At 52.1% G+C, this 19,352-nt stretch overlaps 1 protein-coding gene across 1 annotated transcript; it reads right to left on the reverse strand.

Annotated features, from left to right (window-relative positions):
* Window positions 1–473: 473 nt before the first annotated feature.
* TMEM61 (transmembrane protein 61) lies at window positions 474–10,046 on the reverse strand (the record flags this gene model as incomplete). The annotated part of the gene is given in 6 exon segments (XM_082859323.1): window positions 474–750; window positions 5,739–6,115; window positions 7,933–7,970; window positions 7,973–7,998; window positions 9,166–9,173; window positions 10,032–10,046. Coding segments are annotated over 6 exon segments (741 nt in total).
* Window positions 10,047–19,352: the final 9,306 nt, after the last annotated feature.

Below are 19,352 nucleotides of genomic sequence, written 5' to 3' on the forward strand. Positions count from 1 at the left end.
GAGAGGTAAAGTCACTTGTCCAAGGTCACTCACCAGCTGGTACCTGGTAGAACCCAGGCACAGGTGGTCTAAATTCAGAGTCCATGTTCTTTTGGTTATAAACTCAGTGTGTTCCCTTGGGCCAGTCCTGGCTCTGCCTCTGGGCCCCAATTTTCTCATCGGCACAAGAACATTTCCCAGCTGACAGCCAGTACTAACTGTCAGCCACGTGAGTGTGCTATCTTGGGCGTGCCGGCCCAGCTGGGCCCCGAAGACTACAGCCCCACCAGTGTCACGTGGGGCAGAACCACCCAGCTGGGCCCCGGTGACCCACAGGATCATGAGAGAGAATGAAATGGATTTATTTCAAGCCATTTGTTACACGGCAATAGAAAAATAAAACAGCATTCAGCAACATTGAGTGCCTGTTGTGTACCAGGCACTGTACTAGATGCTAGAAGAAGCCCATCATTTGTTTCTGGCTTCCAGGCCCGCTAGAAGCCTTTAACTTCCTCCCCTGCAGTCTGAACCGGGCCTGGGCAGGAGCATGCAGCCCCAAGTGTTGTCTCTCCAGAGAAGCCACCGTCAGCGAGGATGAGGCTCTCGTAGCTGGGCGGAGGCAAGGGGGGCTGGGCCCCAAGCAGGGCGTCCCCCAAGGCACTGTGCTCCAGGTCTTCCTCCACGGGGTATGCAGGTGGTGTCAGGGGCCCCTCAGCCAGTCGGCAGTGCAAGACCTCCTCGTAAGTGGGAATGGCAACCACCTCTGGGGTCCTACAGGGACAGAAGAGAGGCTGTGAGCAGGGGGTGGGACAACACCCTACTGCATGCCAGGAAGAGAGCGAGGAAGGCTGTAGGCTCCCCAGGGCCCCATAGACACAGCTGAAGCTTGACATCAGCCGGCCCCTGCCAACCTCAGCTCCCCCAGCTGCACCCTCCCTGTGCTATAGTTAGTTCTCCATACAGTTAGTTCCCCACATGGGCTCACCACACCCTCTGTCTCCTCAGTTCTCTCAACAGGGAAAGCCCTTCCCACCTCCCTCACCCCTTCCCTGCTGGTCAATCCCCACTTGGCCTTTAAGTCTCCTCCGGGGAGCTCTCCTGACCTCCCCTAGCAAATCTCCCACTCCCTCCTCTGGGTCCCCACAGTGCTCTCCCTTCTGTCACTCTTGACCCCAGCTGGTTGTCCCCTAGGGCAGGGACTGACTTTGGGTGTCCAGGGATTGATGCTTGGGGATGTTTGTTGAAAGACTGAGTGATGATCGATGGGGAGAAGGACTTCCAGCTTACTATAATCATCTCCCTTACAAAATCTGGAGTTGTGGATGCTCAGGGCGGGATGCAAGACCTCAATTCCCCTGCCCATCTGGATGCTTGGGGCCCTGATATGGTAAGTCCACCAAGTGATTACCTCTACTTGCATACCTCCAGAGACAGAGAGCTCACTATCTACCCAGTCAACCCTATCTATCTCTAAAGAGCTTGGCTTTCCTGTGACTTTCCCCCACCTCCCCCAAATGAACCACCCTGGAGGGACTTGAGGTACAGACCAGATCCTCTGAGGCTCCTCTGACCAGGCTCTGCCCACTAGATTCCAAGAACAGGTCACTTGCATCCCAGCCACACCAATGCTGATGGGAATGAGGCTGGCCCTCGGTCCTCCCAGGGCCCTGGGGGGGGTCATCTCTGGGAAGTCAGGGCTCCTTCCCCTCCTGGGACCTTGGGGGTGGGAGGGTCACTGATCTTCTGTCTGGACTGCTTTTGCTTCGGGAAGATACTGCCAGATACGGAGGTTGACTAGGTGACCTTGGAGGTCCCCTCCCACCCCAAGTGGCTCGAGGGCTGGCTATGAGTCAGCACTGGCTGGTTCACCTCCCTGCTCAGCCACATTCTCGGTGGGAGATCATGGGTCAGTAACTCTATTAACCTAGGCCCCAGTTTCGCCATCTGTAAATGGGGACGATAAGGGCATCTACCTCACAGGACCGTATGAAGATTACATGAGGTAATACAGGGACACTTAGCACATGCTCCATAAATGGGAGCTGGTAACAAAATCTCAAAGGTCTCCATGAGGCAGGGGTGTAGGTAACAAAAGTTATCACAGATCTGCTGCTAGCAGAAGCCACACAGGCTCAGAGAGGCTGTCACTTGCCCAAGGCCATCAGTTTGGAGCCAGCAGCAAGTTAGTTCGATCTATACCAGCCTGTCTAGACAGGGGAAGACCGATGGCAGGAGGCTGGCCAGAGGACAGACAGGTGGTGCAGGGGTCTTCGCTCCAGTGGTGATGGGGCAGCTGTGCCAGGAATCTGCTGCCCCTCAGGTGGGCACCCATCACCCCCGTGGACATGGCCCTTCTATGGGCAACGTATCTTCTCAGCCCACGGCCACCACAGCCCTAAGAGCAGCCCACTGGGACCACGTGACCAAGGTCATGGAGCAGGTTGTGTGCCAGTCTGATGGAGGGCACCAGCCAAGAGCCCAAGCTGGGCTCCCCTTCCAGTGCTTTTGCAAACTTCTCTCACAGACCCTCCTCCTCCGGAGCCCAGGAGCCCTGCAGCTGAGAAATCAGATAAGGGGTCTCACCCGCCTCTGACTCCCAGCATCCTTTGAGGTGAGGGCAGGCAAAGGATATTGCTCCTGGAGGTAGGCAAACTAGGTTCAATTGCTGTGTGACCTAGGCTATGTTCACAGCCTCTCTGAGCCTTTCTCCTCATCTATAAAATGAGGATAACAATTTCCATTTTGTAGATTCAGGGAGAGGGAAAAATGGAAAATGCATTGACAACGCTCAGGAAAATATGGGTGATTAGGCTTCCAGAACCCCACATCTCCTGCCCTGCTCACCTCCCAGCCACGGCCCTGCTGCTCCCTACTTCTCCAAGCCCCAGAGACATGAGTCAGGTTTTGGGTATGCCTGGGGCCGCTCCAGCAGGCAACAGCTGGCAGAGCAGGGCACAGGTGGCAGGTGAGATCAGACCACAGCAGGAAGTTTGCTTCGAGGGCAGAGGTGCAGTATCCCTCATGCCACCTCACCTAGCCAGCTGGGCCCACCCGGCCCCAGGTTGCCAGAGTCATGGTCCAGCAGGCTGGAAACTTGGGGAACATGAAGTTCAGGGTGACCATATCGCACACTTCAGGGGCAGGCCCATTTGTGGTGTATTCTGGATGTGGCCCCCTGCAGCCGTGTGAGGCGGGCTGGCCACTGTGGTCCCCATGCACAGGACGCTCCACCGAGGCTGGGGCTCACCCCACTCTCTGGAGCCTGGGGGGGACGTGAGATCTGAGCCTGGCACCAGCTCTTCCATGACTCAGCTGAGTCAAGCAAACACAGTAGGGAAAGGGGACAGGGACCAGGGATGAAACACTGCCCAACACTCAAGCTCTCTAATCTTATTTCACTTTCATGACAAGCCTGGGGGTAGCAGCCCTCAGCCATTGCACAGGTGAGTGGAGGCCGCACTCCAATGAAGCGGCAAAGCCCCAGCTCTGCCTGCTTGCAAAACCCAAGCCAACTCCACCCGTCACACCTCCCCCAACCCTGACCCCTAATCTCTCCACACCTCAGCTTTCTCATCTGCAAAATGGATCTAATCCTTACACTGCCTCATGAGCAGTGAGGCTCAAATCAGGAGGCACGAGAGTACATCATAAAATGAAAGTGCGGGAAGAACAGCAAACTTTGCAGTGAATACACCTCCCCATCTATCATCTCATCTGAGCCTAACAGCAATCCTAGGGAAAATTCCAGGATTGACAGAGAAAGAACTGGACATGGCTCAGAGTCTAATTAACAGGCTCAAGAATACAGAGCTTAGAAAAGAAAGAGCAGACGCTGAAAGCCTCGTGTCTGACTAGACCCACGCTTTTTCTGCTGTACTTACTGAGGCGTCGGCGGGGGTTGGGGGGGGTGGTCCCAGGAGGCCTCCCATCCAGGCACCTCATTTAGGGCTCACACTTAAGATGGGAGCCCCTGAGAGGAGGGGTTTTGTCTGTTTCCTCCACTGCTGCATTGTCAGCGCTCTGCGTAGTTAGGTACTCAGTAAATATTGGTGAAACGCAGGAAAGAATAAGTAGATGAATAAATGAGGAAACTGAGGCCCCAGGAGAGAAATGGACCTGCCCAAGTCATCAGCCTAGAAGGCCTTTCTCTCTAACCTAGAGTTACCTGCAGAGATCAAGGCTCCTGGGGGCAGGGACAGCTGAGTGGCCTCCCCATGGGGCCCAGATGCTGGGCTCTCAGCAGGAGGGCCAGGGTGGGTCAGCCCCAGGGACAAGAAAGAGCCATTAGCAGAAGCAGCCTCTCCAACATCCAGCCACCCCAGCTCTGAATCTAAGACCTGGTCTCTGAACCTGATGGGCCATGAGCACCCCACAGCCTCCTGGGTAGGCTCCTCCCTGGCCCGGCTGGGAATGAAGGCCAAGTGGCCCCACCTGACAGATGCAGCTATGTCCCGGACCCTGTTGGGTCAACACGGCTGTGTCTACAGACAACACCTACCTTCTGTGCTCAGGCCAGGCTGGGCGGGGAGGGACAGGCTCCAGTCCAGAGCACCCCGAGGCCTGGTCTGGTTCCAACTGACCATTAACCGACTGTGTGACCAGGTAGGTCACTGGTCTCTCTGAGACCCAGGTTTCTCAACTGAGAAGAGTCCCCAAGGCCCTGCCCTTCCCTCTAATAGTCAAATTAAGGCCTGACCATTGGACTAAGGGGCTTCTGTTGAATACTTTATTGTCTGTGACCTCAAGGAGTCACAGGCCAGTAGCAGGGACTAATCTGTTACTTTCTTTAACTCAGAATGCATTTTTCCCTCTAACCAAGGGAAGCAGGGTGCCCATGTCCGAGGCCAGTTGCCAAATATATGGCTTAACCCTTAGTACATGCAAATCCAGTGCTTACAGAGTGGTGTGGGGGAATGCACACTTCACAGCCAGCAGGCTCTGCTACTTTCTAGCTGTATAACCCTCACCCTCTTTTTCTGTAAAAGACAACAGTAATTCTTACCTTGCAGGTAGGTTAGACTGGGGAAGATGTATGCAGGCCCCTGAGATGCCTGCCCAGCTGATACTTGGTGAATGAGTAAGTACATAAGAGCATGTAAGATACATGCATTCTCAATAGGGCAAAAATTGGTTCTTGGACTCTTGCTGATAACTGTGTTTACATATAAAGCACAAATATACATACAGACCAAATATGTAGTATATCTGTGGTATTAACATTTCATGGGGGAGGATGAAGAAAAAAATGCCTAAGAAATCTCCTTAGAGGGAATGATAATGAAAAAAAAAGAAATATTGTCCAAATGCAAGGTTTTGTCTCCATTCCCCACCTCACCCCTGGGCCTTTGCACACGCTCTTCTGCTTGCCTAAAACGCTTCTCTCCACCTTATCTACTTGAGGAAAAGTTGACATTTGTTGTGCACCTACTGTGTGCCAGGCTCTGGGCTGAGTTCTTCATATACATCATCTCATTTAAGTACTATACAGGCATTTGCTACTATTGTATGCTGAGCTCTGCTGCCACCTCCTCCAAGAAGCCTTCCTGGATTTCTCCATGTCCCCACAGAACCATGTCTGTCCTCTTTCACAGCTTTAACTACTCTGATTTGTCAAAGTCTGCCTCTGTCGAGGGACTTTAAACACTTCCAGGAGTGCTGATCAGCCTCCAGGACCCCAGGGCATAGGCAAGGCCTGGTCCAGAGGAGAAACCCCATGAAAGTTTGCTGAGCAAATGCATGATGATGTGACAGTGCCCCACCTGTGGCCTCCACCCAGCCCTGCTGACCTGCAGCTCTCCTCCTCCAAGGGCTCCACAGTGAGGTAGTACAGGTCTCTGGAGAGGTGATATGAGTCCCATCGAGGCGGCCCCTTGGTGCTGGCCTTGACAGACCACAGCAGGCTGAGGAGCAGCAGCAGGCCACCTGCACCGCAGCAGAAGAAGCTGACCGACCTGAACAGGGCACCGGGGGCCTCAGGCTCAGGGCGTCCTGTGGGCAGAGCCGGCTGGCTGGGCTGGGCACCTGCATCTTCTTCACTCCACCAGGCGAAGCAGAGTGTCCCGGCCACCAGAACCACCATGCCGGTGACCGTCATGCAGTAGCACAGGGTGGAGGCCACACGGCCCCTGTCACACGTCTGGACACCGAGAAGGAGAGAGAAGAGGAAACGGGCCCCGTGAGAGGCCTGCTGGGTACCAGAGACTGGATTTTAGTCCTCCTCTGCCTGAGGTCACTGTGCAAACTCAGAGGGGTCATTTGACTTCTCTGTGCCTTAGTTTCCTCATCTGTGAAATGGAGACGATGCTCCCAACTTTGCAGGGCTGTTCTGAAGGCCACAAATAATGTGTCTCAAGTTCCTAGCACCACACCTGGAACCTGGTAGGAGCTCAGTTCAGTGTGGCTGGGTTCGCTCCAGGACTCCCCCCGGACTCAGAGGCCTCATCAGCCTGGTGTGTATGAGACTCCCCACTGCAGGCTGGGAGGGAGAAGAGTGAACGCTGTGGGGTCCGCCAGGCCTGCCAGGAGAGAGGCTTGCTGGTTACGCCTTGCCTCACTTCACCTTGGTCACAGTCTCGAAAGGTCAATGCTCTTATCTCCATTTGACAGAGGAAGACATTGAAACTGGGGGTGGGTAAAGGAGCTAGTGGGAAAGGGGCATTGAGAAGCCTGAAGTTGAAATTCATGACACAAAGCAAACCTTTGTGCAAAAAGATGTTCACCATGGCCTTATTTTTAATGGTTGTAATTTGGAAAGAGCCTAAATGTTCAACTATAGGGAAAGGGTGAGTAAACCACGGCATAAACCCTAGATGGAATATTCATGACTCATTTTTCAAAAAGCTCAGAACAAATGTTTAACAACGGGGTAAATGCTTATGATATCTGACCTTTTTCAACTTAGTTTGCCAAATTATGTGCACAGTGTTATCTCAATGAGGCAAAGACAAAATGCCCAGGGGAAAAAAAATAACTGGGAGGAACCCTGGCTCCAGATTATGCAGACAGGAAGGGGCTGTCCCCAAAGCCAACCTCTAGGCTGCTGTACATACTGTTCCCTCTGCCTGGTAACTTGCGTCTCCCCTCCCAGCTCAGCTTGGCCCTCACCTGAGAAGCCTTCGCTGGGGACACCCTAAACTTGGAGTCCCCTGGGCCTTCTTGGACCAAGCTTTTATCCTGCCTGTTTGGTTTCTCCTTTGTTTATTGTCCTTACCAGACAGGAAGCTTCCTGGGGGCAGGGTCTGTATAGGCCCTGTTCACTGCTATAACCCCCAGTGCCTAGCACATAGTAGCTGCTCTATAAACATTTGTTGAAAAAATTCTCCTAAATGAGAAACAGTGTTGCTGAATAAACCTTGTTGTGTGAAAAGCCCCTCTCGCAGTTGGGAAGGGCTGGGAGAGGGGAGGGAACACAAGATTCCAGCTGCTATAGCACCCAGCCTTGGAGCCTGGTTTTAGTCCCTACATTACAGCTCACCAGCCGTGTCCTGGGGTGAGCCTCTCAACTGCTCCGGGCCTGTCTCCTCACCTGTACAAAGGGCAGGCTCTCTAATAGGCAGCTAGCAGAACTTACAGAGGGCCCCTCTCCTCTTCCAAAAGTTGAGCCGGTGAAGGAGGGGGCTGGGGAACTCACAGACCTTAGGAAGACTTCAATCATCAGCCTTACAAATGGGGACTTGCCCAGCCTAATGTGGTGCATCAAATGATGCCCTGCTGGGCAGCCATTCAGAGGCACACTCCTCGGGGAGCTGAGGAGTGTGGCAGTTCAAGATCTAGTAGGTGAGCCTTTAGATTTCAAAAGGGCATGTTCCCAGATGTGTTTAAAAACGTGTGTGTGTATGTGTGTGTGTATGCATGTGAGAGAATGTATACATGTAATGCTCGAGGAGTGGACCCCAATCTTTCTGAGCCTCCAGGCCACCAGAAGCATTTAGAAAAATGCCACGTGTAAATTACCTTCAATTCTCTTCCTGTGAATTTGCCTATGGGGCAAGGCCTCCTGTCTCCAGCTCAAGGCATTTTCTGGGGAAGAGAAAAAGAACCTGACTACACTCTTTCCAAATTCAGACAGCGAGGAGAGGCAGTCAGGAGGAAAAGCTGGAGAAATCAGCTTGGGGGGAAAAAAAAACACAGCAAATCTATAACGGTAACCCTTTGCCTGTATATTACGGCACTTGACAGTTCCGCGTCATACCTGGAATCTCATCCGACTCACCACAACTGAGGTGGATGGTCAGGGCAGGGAAAGGAATTCCTGTTTTGCAAATGAGGAGACTGAACCCAGAAAGGTGAGGGACTTTGCCCAAAGCCGTATACAGCTGTGTGTCTCAACCCTTGCAGAACTCACTCCTGAGTAAGGTAACTCACGATGCTTTTAAATTTCTATAAAAGCAATAGTTCCTCATTGTGGAGAAAAGGAGAAAACCACAGAAGAGAATAAAAATGCAAAATACAAATCATCATTAATGCTGCCGCACAGAGATGAGCATGATCTGCAAGTGAATGCTTCCTTTCCAGTCCTCCCTTGGCCTGCATAGCTGATGATGGCGGCAGCAGATGTGTACGAGGCCTTTACAGGCGCTGGGAGCCACATCCAGCACTTTACAGGTACCCGCCATCTTAATCCTACAACAGCATTGTGTCCTGAGGACACTGGAGCTTCGAGGGTGACAGCTTGTCCAAAGTCAGTGCCAAATTTGAACCAGGTCTAGTCTGAATCAAATCCCTGTGTGTGCATAGCTAGATCCATCTGTATTTTTCAGTATATAAAGTTGAGACTGTGCCGTGAATAGATGCATTTGTAAATCTTCAGCACAGGCAGATCCCACCTTCTAAAATGCTCTGCCCTCCTTCCTGATTCAAATGCTCCCAGACCTCAGACAAGCCCCTGGAATTCCCCTTAGCATGTTCTCACTGGATGCTGTCATCTCCTTCTGTGTGAGTCTCCCTCCCTCCACATGGATCCACCATGGGCAGGCAGAGCACACAATGACCTACCACCCCTGGGAGATGGAAGGCGTCAACGTCCGCTGGATGAAGGACAGCCTGTTCTGTTGTGAGGTGGTCTTCATTATTTTTACAGATCGGAGCTCTGATGGCTTATGGGAAGGGTGTCCTGCCCTAGATTCCCCTGGCCCATTTCAGAGACGTGGTCTTCAGGCAGTTTACTCACCCTTCACAGTAGTGTACCCTAGACCCTGGTGGGGGAGGAAGAAAGGGCTCCCTGCCCTGGAGGGCATAACCCCAGCCCTGGGCTGGGAGGAAACGTCTCTAATCGCAGGGGAGTCCCACTCCCAATCTGGCACTCAGTCAGGCTGCCAGACTGGCCCCTCCTTCCAGCTCCCTCATATCCCCCCCACCCATGCACCCAAACTCCTGGGGTCCCCTACACCTGCTGCTCCTGGGGAACCCTCTGTCCCCATTCAGGGCCCTCATTTCACACTCCCCTTCAAGACCCATGCCAAATACACCTCCTCCCAGAAGCCTTTCTGCTGCTGCCAACCCACCTCCCACCAGCCAGAGTTATCACTGCCTCTGACTATAGCCACTCTGTTAGCTCTGTGACCTTGATCAGGAGGCCCAACATCTCTGAGCTCAAATTCCACAACTTCCTGGGGAGCAAGTTGTGAAGATGAGGTGGCAAGATGGCAAACAGTGACACAGCTTGACAGAGAGGATCCCTGGCTCTGACACTGGGTAAGTTACCTAGATTCTCCATGCCTCAGTTCCCTCCTTTGTAAAATGGGCACAAATAATATCGTACTATCCCTGCTACCAACAGGGGAACTTCAGGTGCCAGTTTTCTGTAAAGAACTAAACCATCTGAACAAGAAGTGTTCCAAACCATCTTCGTGTAACCCCGGGTAAACTGAGGCTCTGAGCGCCATGGTCCAAGGCCACCCAACAAGTTAGAACACAGGAGGAGACTTGGGTGTCCAGACTCTGCTCACCAAGTCACTGAGGTCAAGGTGAAGGGAAGGGGTCCGGGGTGGGGGCTGGATTAGGAGGAGCCGAGATGCTCCCAAGGGCGGGGAGAGAAGGAAGCTTATACCCACCTTGCGCACGGCCATCGCGCTGCAGGGTCAGGCGTGGTCCCGGAGCGGGGAGCCTGGCGAGCCGAGCGGAGTCACGTGAATGCATGATGGTTGTCGCGCCCGTGGGCAGAGCGAACCTGGGAAGGGCGGTCTCTCTGGTCTGCAGGGGGCGCCCAGCGTTAGGGGCGGTCCGGCGACCGTCCCCCAGCCCAGCTCTCCGAGCCCGCAGAAGCGCTACGGTCCGGCTCCGGGTCTGGTCCAGGGCGTCTCGTCCGCCGCCGTGCGCCCCGTCCGATCGCCGCCCCGACCCGGTGGGAGCGGTGCAGAGCCCGCTTCACCGCGCAGGGTCTCGGCCACCGGGCGAGGGCGCCGAGGGGCGCGTGGAGTCCGGCTTCGCTGTCGACACCGGTGATGATCACCCCCTAGCTCCCGCCCACGCTTCGGGCTTGGCCGACTAAGGCCGGGACCCTGGGCTCGGGCTCAGGGCGCGGCCGGCCCCACCTCTCCTCGGATCTGCGTCCTCGCGGCCGCAGGGCCTGCGGAGACTCCAGGGTGGCGCGGCTCCAGGCGGCTCCAGGTGCCGCGCCCGACCTTAAAGCGACAGCGCGACCTGGGCTGGCGGAGGTCGGGGTTTCCCAGCGCGGGGGGGAGCCCTTAACCGAAACCTCCCTGGAACTGTGGGGAACCCGCAGTCCTTGGGGCCATCCCGCCCCCACTACTCCACGGGGGCGGGCTTGGGAACCGGACACGAACTCTTCTGAGAGCCATCGGCGCTCAGTCTGAGAGGGCTGTGAAGCCCAGGCCTCCTCACTCCCATTCTACAGGAAGGGAAACTGAGGCCCAAGGAGGGAAAGTTACTTGACTGTTTACCGCATACTCCTTGACAACTGGCTTTTTCTTCTCACAGCAGTCAATCGGACAGCAAGCCCTCCCGGGCCCTCCAGGCTCTCACATCCCCAGGAGGAAGGCGTTCTCCGAAATAACAGAAGGCATTTAAGTGCTTCCCCAGCCTCTAAACGAGTGAAGTCACTGACCCAGGCAGTGAGAGGCCAGGAGAGGGGGGCTTGAGAGCAGGGCCTCCCACCTCCTGTGTGACCTTAACCTCTCTGAACCTACTCCCTCCTGTGTCCAAGGAGGGCTGAGGACCCCAGCTCACAGGTCTTCCGGGATTGAATGAGTTAAGCTGAGCAGGTTAATAGAGCTCAGCCCTTTCACAAGTGCAGGCAGGAGGCCGATGTTATGGACAGGTGATTTAGGAGCCTGGAGAAGGGTCAGCGTGTGTGCTTGTGTGAAGTCTTCTCTGGGAGGACACCTGTTGTAGAAGGTAGGAATGGGGTGGCAGCATCCAGGCTGAAGGAGCAGCATATGCAGAGGCTGGGCGAAGTCACAAGCAGGTAAAACCTCGACAATTTCATGTGGGTCAAAGGGAGGTGGTTCCGGACCAGCTGGGGTCTGGGTTTTGTTTATGTTTCGTCCTGCTGCTCCAACAAGCCAGGGGACTGGGCGGATTCCCCTCAGCCACGGCCAAGGATTCCCCACTGAGCCGGTGGCGACCAACTCCCCAACCAACCCAGGGACACGGGGAGGTCAGAGCAGCCTGTCCAGGGGAAATCTGAAGCTCAGCGAGGGGGAACCACTGTCTCAGAGTCACAGAGCAGGTCAGCACCAGGGCCCAGGCCCCCAATTTTTAAACTCCTTGTCTCTGAGGAAATATGCCACCTGAGAGTTTTAGCATTCTCTAAGCACCGACTCCTCTGACCGGTGAGGTCCTTTTACATGTTATCTCATTTCATCTTCACTGTGTGTGTGGTCTATGTAAGCGTTCCCATTTTACAGACAGAAAACTGAGGCTCAGAGAGGGGCAAAGGCCTGTGCAAGTCTAAAGAACTCACAAGTGGCTGAGCTGAGATAGGGATCAGGTAGACCTCAAACCAGGCCCTCCTTCAGCTTTGCTCTGCTTAATCTGGAGGTGGGGACAAGCAGCCTTCTCGGTGCCCTTGTGGGCCTGCTCAGGGGGGATATGAGTGAGCATCTGGAGGCCGTGAAGCTGTCAGCTCCACCCATTTCTCCAGGGGCAGGCATCCATGCCGGTGTGGGCCCCTCACTGATCCAGACTCTCCTTCCCCAGGGTCACAGGTCACAGGCCGATAAGGTTGAGATCAGGGCCTGGGCACACACCTGACCCTGCTGGAACCCGAGTCCCCTGGCCCAGGCTGGACACTCACGCCCTGGAGGTGGTGGCCTGGTTGTAACTTCTGTCCTGACTCAGCCACTTCCAGGCCGGAAGATTCTGGCCACGTCCTTCTCTTTAAGCTGCTGTTTCCTTATCTATAAAATGGAGACAATGGTACCTCCTTCCCAGGGTAGCTATGAGGGCCTCATAGTTTAGTAAGACCTTACCTATGAGGAGCTGGCTTGGGTACGCTCTCGTATTACAGGATGGTTCAGTTTGTGAATCTCCCCTAGTTGATGGGGACCACCCTGAGGGCAGGGACCAGATGTGACTTGGTGCAGGGCCCAGCCAGACCCAGCAGAGCCAGGACCAGAGGACACTGGGACCGGGTGTTGATTCGAACCTGAGGATCTGGTCCAGTTCTTCTGGCTCCATCTTCCTCTTCCCCACTTTTGGGGGCTCTGGTCCCAGCCCCCGAAGTCTGCCATGATGCCCAGGCACTGTGGGGACCATGCAGGCTTGGGAATACTTGCAGGTCCTTTCTGAACAATCAGCTTCAGGCTTTCCCGGCACCACCGGGCAACTCAGAGCAGAAAATGGGTCACCAGCCTTTGCCTCCAGGTGTGGGGGAGGGGACTACCACTTGCACCCACTTACTGGACGTCACCAGTCAGTGCTTTTCCCATTTAACTGTCACTTCAGTCAATTCATCAAGGCTGAGAGAGAAATATTGATACCTTCTCAGGGTCACACAGCTGATAAGTGGGGGGCTGGGCGTGGGGAGTGGCAGAGTAAGCGCTGAAATCCACATCCGCCTGAATCTTCCACACCCACATGTACTTCTCCTTTTTTGCCACACCGGCCCTTCCTCATTTACAGCCTGGGCTGCTGCCACCCACCCCTTGCTGGCCTCTCTGACTTCAGGCTCTCTGCCCATCATCAGGCCCCAGCTTGAGCTTCCAAAGCAGCATCCCAGTAAGTCCCTCCCCTGCCTAAACTTTTCAGTGCTTCCCGCTGCCCTCAGAATAGCGACACCAGCTTCATTTCCTGCCCTCCTCCCATGCCACTCCTGAACTACTGTCCACTGTGTCCCAAGCACAATACCACACCTTTGCTACAAAGGCCCTCCCTTTTACCAGCCTCACCTGGTGAGCTCATACACTTCCCTTAAGACAGGTCACAGGTCACCTTCTCTGGGTGATGTCTCCTCAGTGTCCCAAAGAAGAATTATCTGGTCCCTCTCCCAAGCTCCCACAGGACTTTACAGAGTCATCCATCAGAGCCCTGGGCACGCTAACAAAAGTAAAGTCACTGCCTTCCCTACCTCTTTTCCAATAAAAAGAAATAGCTGCACATTGCAGAAACGATCAATAAGTTAAAAGAAATCAGAATGTCCCCCTTCACAGATAAAAACCAGTCTCCAGCCCTTAAAGGGAGAAAAACATTTCCCTAAGTGCAGAAACCATATGACCCCTAAAGCCTAAAATATTAATTGTCTGGACCTTTACAGACAGTGTTTGCCAGCCCTTACTGTAGCCGCTGGCTCAGCTCTACCACTAGTGCGCTGTGCAGTACTGGGCAAATGATGGCACCCCTCTGGGCCTCCTCACTTAGAAAATGGGGATAAAATGTCCCTCCACAGACAGATGCTATATTTGTTCTCTATTGCTGCATAACAAATTACCACAAACATAACAATTTAAGATAACACCTGTTTATTATCTGTAGGTCAGAAGTCAAGGTAGGTTCAACTGAATTCTCAGCTGAGGGCTTCACAAGGTCAAACTCAAGTCAAGGTGTGGGCTGGGCTGGTCTCTTATCCGGCAGCTCTGAGCAAGATTCCTGCTTCCATGCAGAATCCTGGTCCTTGTGATTGTAGGACTAAGGCCTATTTTCCCCCTGGTGGGGACTGCTCTCAGCTCTCAGAGGCCGCTTTGAATTTCTCTGCCTTTTCTGCTACCAGTGGAAGAAAACTCTGCTTTTAAAGGGTTCCTGTGATTAGGTTAGGCCCACCCAACTCTCTATCTTAAGGTCAGCTGATTAGTAACCTTAATTACATCTATGAAATTCTTCTTGCCATGTAACCAGAGGGCAAATGTTATGAGGGCCATGGGAGAATTCTGCCCATTACAGGTTCTATGCCAGGGAGACAGAGCATGTGAGCTATAAACCCTCTCGTTACAGGATCAGGTCCTCCGTGCCAGGTGCTGGACACGGAGGGCAGGACACATGGAGAGGCAGTGTCCACAAAGAATTAGGAAACAAGCCAGACTGTGGCGAAAGCTTGCCTTTGAATGCCCCAGGATTTCTAGGTGGACCGACACAGAGGTGTTGCAGAGGTGGCATTTAAGCTGAGCTGGGATACAGGTAGGATTTCAACAGGCAAAGAAGGGACTGGGACTGGGGGTAGGGAAGGACCACCTGCTCAAGGCACAACACTGATTACCAAAGGTTACGGCATTCTTGTGTTGACAAAGGGCATATTTTTAAGCTTTTGTATAAACAAGCCTATTAAGGATTATCAACAGACTCAAAGTTAGCATCCATTAACTATCTAGCAAATACAAGATGCTGTGTTAGGTACACTGTATACTTAGGTCATTTAGTCCTCCAAGAGCCCTACATGGTAGGAAATTTTTAATAGCTTTATTGAGATACAATTCATGTACCATAACACTCACCCATTTGAAGTGTACAATTCAGTGGCTTTTAGTGTATTCACAGAGTTGTGGATCCATCACCATAATCAATTTTAGAACATTTTCATTCCCCCAAAAGAAACCCTATACCAGGACTTCCCTGGTGGCACAGTGGTTAAGAACCGCCTGCCAATGCAGGGGACACGGGTTCGAGCCCTGGTCCAGGAAGATCCCACATCCCGCAGAGCAACTGAGCTGGTGCACCACAACTACTGAACCTGCACACCACAACTACCGAAGCCTGCGCACCTACAGCCCGTGCTCCGCAACAAGAGAAGCCACAGCAATGAGAAGACTGTGCTCCACAACAAAGAGTAGCTCCCGCTCACCGCAACTAGAGAAAACCCAAGCACAGCAACAAGACCCAATGCAGCCAAAAATAAAATTAATTAATTTTAAAAAATTCTCTCTCTCTTTAAAAAAAAAAAGAAAGAAACCCTGCACCCCTTAACCATTATACTCCTAATTCCTCCATTTCCCCCAGTCTTAGGCAACGACTGATCCATTTGCCCATTCTGGATATTTCATATGAATGGAAACATATAACATGTGGTCTTTTGTGTCTGGCTTCTTTCACTTGCATACTGTTTTCAAGGTTCATCCATGTTGTAGCACGTAGCAGTACTTCATTCCTGTTTATTGCCAAATAATATTCCATTGTATGGATACAGCACATTTTGTTTACCTATTCATCAGCTGATGGGCATTTGAGTTGTTTCTCCTTTTTGGATATTATGAATACTGCTGCTGTGAACGTTCGTGTACAAGTTCATTTCCCTCGGGTGTACAACCGAGGAGCCAACTTGCTGGATCATATGGTAACTCAATATTTAGCCAACTGAGGATAAAGTAGGAATTTTTATCTCCACTTTATCATTGAGGAAACTGAGGCTCAGAGAAGTTAAAGCAGCCACCCAAGATCAGAGAAGAGAGCAGGTTTAAACTCAGGTCCATCCAACGCCAAAGCTCTCTATCTCCTGCCTCTGGATAAATATATAAAATAGTACAGAGGTCTCTTTTAACCATTCCCCTCTTAAAATATGGATTTGTTGGATAGGGTGGATAAGGATCTTTGTCGGTTTTATCTGATATGCCCAAAAAGTTCCAGTGCCTCAAAGAGGCTAGACACGTAGTAGGTGCTCAATACACACTTGTTAAATGAAGGGCAGAATGAATAAGTGTAGATGATTTGAAGGCGGGTGAGTGGGGTTGTGGGAAATTTTCAAGATTCCAGACTTGGTGCCAGGATGAAGTTTTCAGACTCTGAGAGCCAGCTGAAGCCACCCTACAAGGGACATGCTCTCCCCCTGCAGTCAACCTTGAAAGGCCATTGTCTCTAGTGGCCCCCTGGGTTCTTGGAATTCTGTGCCTGGGAGATAGTCTATTCATGGAGAGGCAAGGAGCTGCGTCCTCTGAGTTCATGTTCTAAAAAAGGAAACTGCTGTCTGTGGGTAAGAAAAGGATTAGAACCTCAAGGCCTCAGCTTCCTTGGAAGGCATTTTCTGCCCAAGTGAGACGGCCCTGGGCTCTTCTGGGGCCTCTGTTCTGGGCGGGCTGAGACTGGGCCAGCAGCCCTGGAGCATGGGGAAGATGCTCGCCAGTCAGGGGAGGAAGTCTTGTCTGGGAGCTGAAACGAAGTTCTGTGGATGCAGGGCTGGCAGCAGCCTTGACTCCAGGATGACCTCTGGGAACAGACACATAAAAGGATGCAGATTCTGGGAAAGAGCCAGCTGTTCCCAGAGATCCCGAGAAAGATACAGTAAGCCCTCCTGTCAGTGGGGAGAATGATTCTCAATGGGCTGAGGTGGGGCGTGAGGGAAGAGAGCTGCCCTCACAGACAGGACCCCTGGTTCGGGTCCTGACTGTGACTTGTGGCCTTGGCCAAGTCTCTGTCCCCTCTCAGCCTCCATTGCCCTACCTATAAAAAGTTGGGAGTCCTTTCTGGCTCTGGGACTCTATTCCGAGGCTTAATTCTCTTTCTTCTTCTCCTTTCTTCTTCTCTTTCTTCTTCCTCCTCTGAATTGGACTCACTAATTCCATGCCAAGTCTAATAGAAATCCTAGACTCTGTTCATAGAGTCAGCGCTTTCTTTGCAGGTATATAGAGGCTCTTCTGGAATCATCTCCCTCTAGCCCAGGATTTCTTTCTCTTCTTTTTTTCTCTTTTAATAAAGATCATACTGTTTTATTTATTTATTTTTATAAATTTAATTAATTTATTTATTTTTTGGCTGCGTTGGGTCTTCGTTTCTGCATGCGGGCTTTCTCTAGTTGCAGCGAGCAGGGGCTACTCTTCGTTGCAGTGCACAGGCTTTTCATTGTGGTGGCTTCTCTTATTGCAGAGCACAAGCTCTAAGCGCGGGCTCAGTAGTTGTGGCATGTGGGCTCAGTAGTTGGGTCACACGGGCTCAGTAGTTGTGGCTCATGGGCTTTAGAGCGCAGGCTCAGTAATTGTGGCACATGGGCTTCTCATTTCAGTGTCTTCACTTGCTGCAGAGCATGGGCTATAGGCACGCAGACTTCAGTAGTTGTGGCGCATGGGCTCAGTAGTTGTGTCATGCGGCCTCAGTAGTTGTGGCTTGCAGACTCTAGAGCGCAGGCTCAATAGTTGCATCATGCGGGATCAGTAGTTGTGGCTCACGGGCTCTAGAGTGCAGGTTCAGTAGTTGTAGTGCACGGGCTTAGCTGCTCCACAGCATGTGAGGTCTTCCCAGACCAGAGCTCGAACCCGTGTCCCCTGCATTGGCGGGTGGATTCTTAACCACTGAGCCACCAGGGAAGCCCTAGCCCAGGATTTCTGAAATGCCCCATTTCCTGCCTCAGCTCCTACCTCCTGTGCCAACCCAGCCCCACGCAACCAATGTCTGATGTCCCATAAGAACCTCCCCCTCAGCCCGTTCCAACCAAATCACCACTTCCCTCCTAAGATGCTCTGTCTCCCGTGATCAGTGCTCAGTGAATTCACCCAAACAAGGATTCCAGCTGCAGCAAAGCAATCACTCACTACCCTTTCTGGGTCTGGTTTATCAACAGTTCAATGAGCAGTTGCCCTTGACAGTAGCTAAGGCTGCTGACGGGCCTGAATGCTCTGATTTTACTCCAAATCTGTTATTAGCCTGCAGAGTGACCCTGGCCAAGTCATTCCTCTCTTTGACCTCAGTTTCCACATCAGTAATTGAAGAGATTGGACCAGATACGTTTTGGCCTAGGGGAGGTGGAAAAGCACTGACAGTGGAGGCAGGAGCTCTGGCTTCACTTAGTCATCAGTTCATCTTGCCACCCTGGACTGGGTGCTCCCTTCTCTTCCCAGCAAGCACCGATCACTGCCTACCTAGTCCTGTGCTTCTTCGTCAAGTGTGCCCTGGCTTCCTCTTCTCCACTACCTGCACAGGAGGGCACCGCCACCCTGGAGAAGGACTATACGGCCCGGCGCCGCCCCCCACAAGCCCTGGGCAGGGGTCTGTGACCCTCACCCCCTTTGGTGACCAGATGTCCTCTGACCACACTGGATGGAGCACAGCATGCTTCGGCCCTTTCTGCGTTGTCCTAGACAACCTGGTTCACTGCCATGGCTTCAGTTACTACTGGGTGAGCCAAAAGGTGCGTTCGGTTTTTTTCCGTAAGACGGCTCTAGTAGCACTTAGTTGTCTTTAACTTCATTCAGAACAATTTTGTTAGATTGTATGTGACAGCCGTCATAGCAGTGTACAATTAAAAAAAAAAAACTTATCAAAATTGGTGAATTTTTGTGTAGCCATTTTAATATTGAAGATGGAAGAAAAAAAGCAACATTTTTAGCATGTTATGCTTTATTATTTCAAGAAACGTAAACATGCAACTGAAATGCAAAAAAAGATTTGTGCAATGTATGGAGAAGGGGCTGTGACTGATCGAGCGTTGTCAAAAGTGGTTTGCGAAGTTTCGTGCTGGAGATTTCTTGCTGGACGATGCTCCACAGTCGGGTAGACCAGTTGAAGTTGATAGCGATCAAATCGAGACATTAATTGAGAAAAATCAACGTTATACCACGCGGGAGAAAGCCGACATGCTCAAAATATCCAAATCAAGCGTTGAACATCATTGCCCCAGCTGGGTTATGTGAATTGCTTTGATGTTTGGGTTCCACGTAAGTTAAGCGAAAAAACCTTCTTGACCATATTTTCGCATGCGATTCTCTACTAAAACGTAATGAAAATGTTCCGTTTTTTAAAACAAATTGTGACGGGCGATGAAAAGTGGATACTGTACAATAATGTGGAATGGAAGAGATCGCGGGGCAAGTGAAATGAACTACCACCAACCACACCAAAGGCCGGTCTTCAGCCAAAGAAGGTGATGTTGTGTATATGGTGGGATTGGAAGGGAGTCCTCTATTATGAGCTTTTTCTGTACAACTAAACGATTAATTCCAGCAAGTACTGCTCCCAGTTAGACTAACTGAAAGCAGCACTCGATGAAAAGCGTCCAGAAT

The sequence above is a fragment of the Leucopleurus acutus genome (assembly GCF_964270905.1).
Source record: "Leucopleurus acutus genome assembly, chromosome: 2".
Lineage (NCBI taxonomy): Eukaryota > Metazoa > Chordata > Mammalia > Artiodactyla > Delphinidae > Leucopleurus > Leucopleurus acutus.